The 2,023-nt window shown below is 44.8% G+C and overlaps 1 protein-coding gene across 1 annotated transcript; it reads left to right on the plus strand.

Annotated features, from left to right (window-relative positions):
* The first annotated feature begins 31 nt into the window (after positions 1–31).
* LOC116077707 (C-C motif chemokine 4) lies at positions 32–1,936 on the plus strand. Its single transcript, XM_031352427.1, has 3 exons — positions 32–234; positions 756–870; positions 1,556–1,936. Exons 1-3 carry the CDS (start codon positions 159–161, stop codon positions 1,641–1,643), a joined length of 279 nt encoding a protein of 92 aa, XP_031208287.1. The 5' UTR covers positions 32–158; the 3' UTR covers positions 1,644–1,936.
* The last annotated feature ends 87 nt before the right edge of the window (positions 1,937–2,023 follow it).

Consider the following 2,023-nt stretch of genomic DNA (forward strand, 5'->3'; position numbering starts at 1 on the left):
GATTCCGTTTTCCTTCCTGCAACCCCAGCCCTTGTCTTAGGCCCCAGAGTCCCTATAAAGAGGGGTTCCCAACTCAGATCAGCACAACACTCGGCCAGCTTCTGAAGCTTCTGGGCCCTGCAGTCCCAGCTCTGTGCAAACCTAGCCCCAGCACCGCCATGAAGCTCTGCGTGGCAGCCCTCTCTCTCCTCCTGCTCGTGGCTGCCTTCTGGGCTCCAGTGCTCTCAGCACCAAGTAAGTCAACTCCTCCAGTAGCTTCCAGCCTCCAGTGAGTCCAGTCTCCCAGCTGGGGTCAGTCCAATCGTGGGGATTGGGCAGGGGAACAAAAGGGAGCTGGGAAGATTCCTAAGTCTATTGTTAAATATGGAGTCTACCAGACAGCCATTAATCCTTAAGCTCCCAATAGAGGAATCCTGAACAGCCAATAGAGGGAAATGGTAGGCTAGAAGTTAGATATTGAATCAGCTTTCTCTCTGGTATAAACTTGTTTGTCTTTATGCCTTGATTTTCCCACCGTTAATATGAAGCAATTGAGCGGTGTTTTGAGTTTTGATCCAGTTTCAATATTCTAGATTTTTCCCCCTTCTATTCGTTTGAGAACTATCTAGTTAGAGTAGAAGTCTCATTCTGGGTGGATGACCATAGATTCAAGGGACCATGTTTTGGGTTCTAGTAGTCTATAAGAATGCTCAGTGAAGATCTATAATGAACAGTGCCTGGCATAGTTTTGACCTTACCCTCACTTTTCCTTCCAGTGGGCTCTGACCCTCCTACTTCCTGCTGTTTCTCTTACACCTCCCGGAAGCTTCATCGAAACTTTGTGACGGATTACTATGAGACCAGCAGCCTTTGCTCCAAGCCAGCTGTGGTGTAAGTACATACTTGGATGAGGGCAAGACTTGAAAAGGGCCAGGTTCAGATGAAAGTGTTATCTAAATGATGGGGGTCAGTTCTAAGGGTTGAAGCTCTGCCAAAGAACAGTGAAGTCATGAGGTTCTTGTGGTTGCGGGATGGGCAGTAAAGTGTGGAGTAGGGGAGGAAGTTGCCACACACTGCGAAACTAGAAACAGAAGATAATGCATACTATATAGATAAACTGCTTAAACTATGTTAGAAGAGCCTGTAGAAAGGGCATTTGAAAAATTGGGAGACATATTCATATGGATTTTCAAACCTGTTATTTTCTAATATAGGGAATCCCTGAGGCTGCAGCCTCTCCTATGGGTCAGAGTTACAGGGTCATCCAGGAAGGATGATCTACCATGGCTACTCATATAAGCAATGGTCAAGCAGAACAAGATTCCCAAGTCTGCTATCAAATATAAATTCTATCAGACAGTCATTATTCCTTAAGCTTCGGTTTCCTTTAGGATTAAAGGCTGGTAGAGGGAAATGGTGGGCTGGAAGTCACATATTGAATTAGCTTTCTCTCTGGTTTAAACTTGTCTCTATGCCTTGATTTCAAAGGCATAGATATATGTCTTGAAGTGAAGGACAGTGGTAAAGGTCTCTAAGGTCCCATGGGGTTCTCACCTGTCCTCTCTTTCTTCTACAGATTCCTGACCAGAAAAGGCAGACAAGTGTGTGCTGACCCCAGCGAGCCCTGGGTCAATGAGTACGTGAATGACTTGGAGTTGAACTGAGCAGCTCCAGGCTCAGGACAGGAGCAGCCAATTCCGGAAGGGCCTCCTCAGCCCTGACACATCTCAATGAGATGTGTCCTAGCTCCTGACATGAAGATTCCTGCCCCTCTTCTTAATTTAAATCTCTGTGTAGACTGTGTTATTTTGTTTGGTATTATTTCTATTATTTATGTGTAGTTAAAGGATGTGTGTCTCCCATGGAGATGGTTCACCATTGCTGTTTCTCTGCTATTGTGGATATGACTGTGTATTTGATTTCATGCATTTTTGTAATAAATCTTTCTTTAAAATATGGTTGTGATTTTACCTTGATTCTGATTTAGGTTGAAACCACCTGGTGCTATTAGGTATAAACCACAGTCTGTGAAGGCAGCGAGGCT

This window comes from Mastomys coucha, unplaced genomic scaffold, assembly GCF_008632895.1.
Source record: "Mastomys coucha isolate ucsf_1 unplaced genomic scaffold, UCSF_Mcou_1 pScaffold5, whole genome shotgun sequence".
NCBI lineage: Eukaryota > Metazoa > Chordata > Mammalia > Rodentia > Muridae > Mastomys > Mastomys coucha.

Bases quoted from the DNA above. Each gene is read 5' to 3' on its own strand.
- LOC116077707 (XM_031352427.1), top strand. From the start codon at position 159: ATGAAGCTCTGCGTGGCAGCCCTCTCTCTCCTCCTGCTCGTGGCTGCC. The intron at 235-755 runs GTAAGTCAACTC...TTTTCCTTCCAG, and splicing joins TCCAGTGCTCTCAGCACCAA to TGGGCTCTGACCCTCCTACT. The intron at 871-1,555 runs GTAAGTACATAC...TTTCTTCTACAG, and splicing joins TGCTCCAAGCCAGCTGTGGT to ATTCCTGACCAGAAAAGGCA.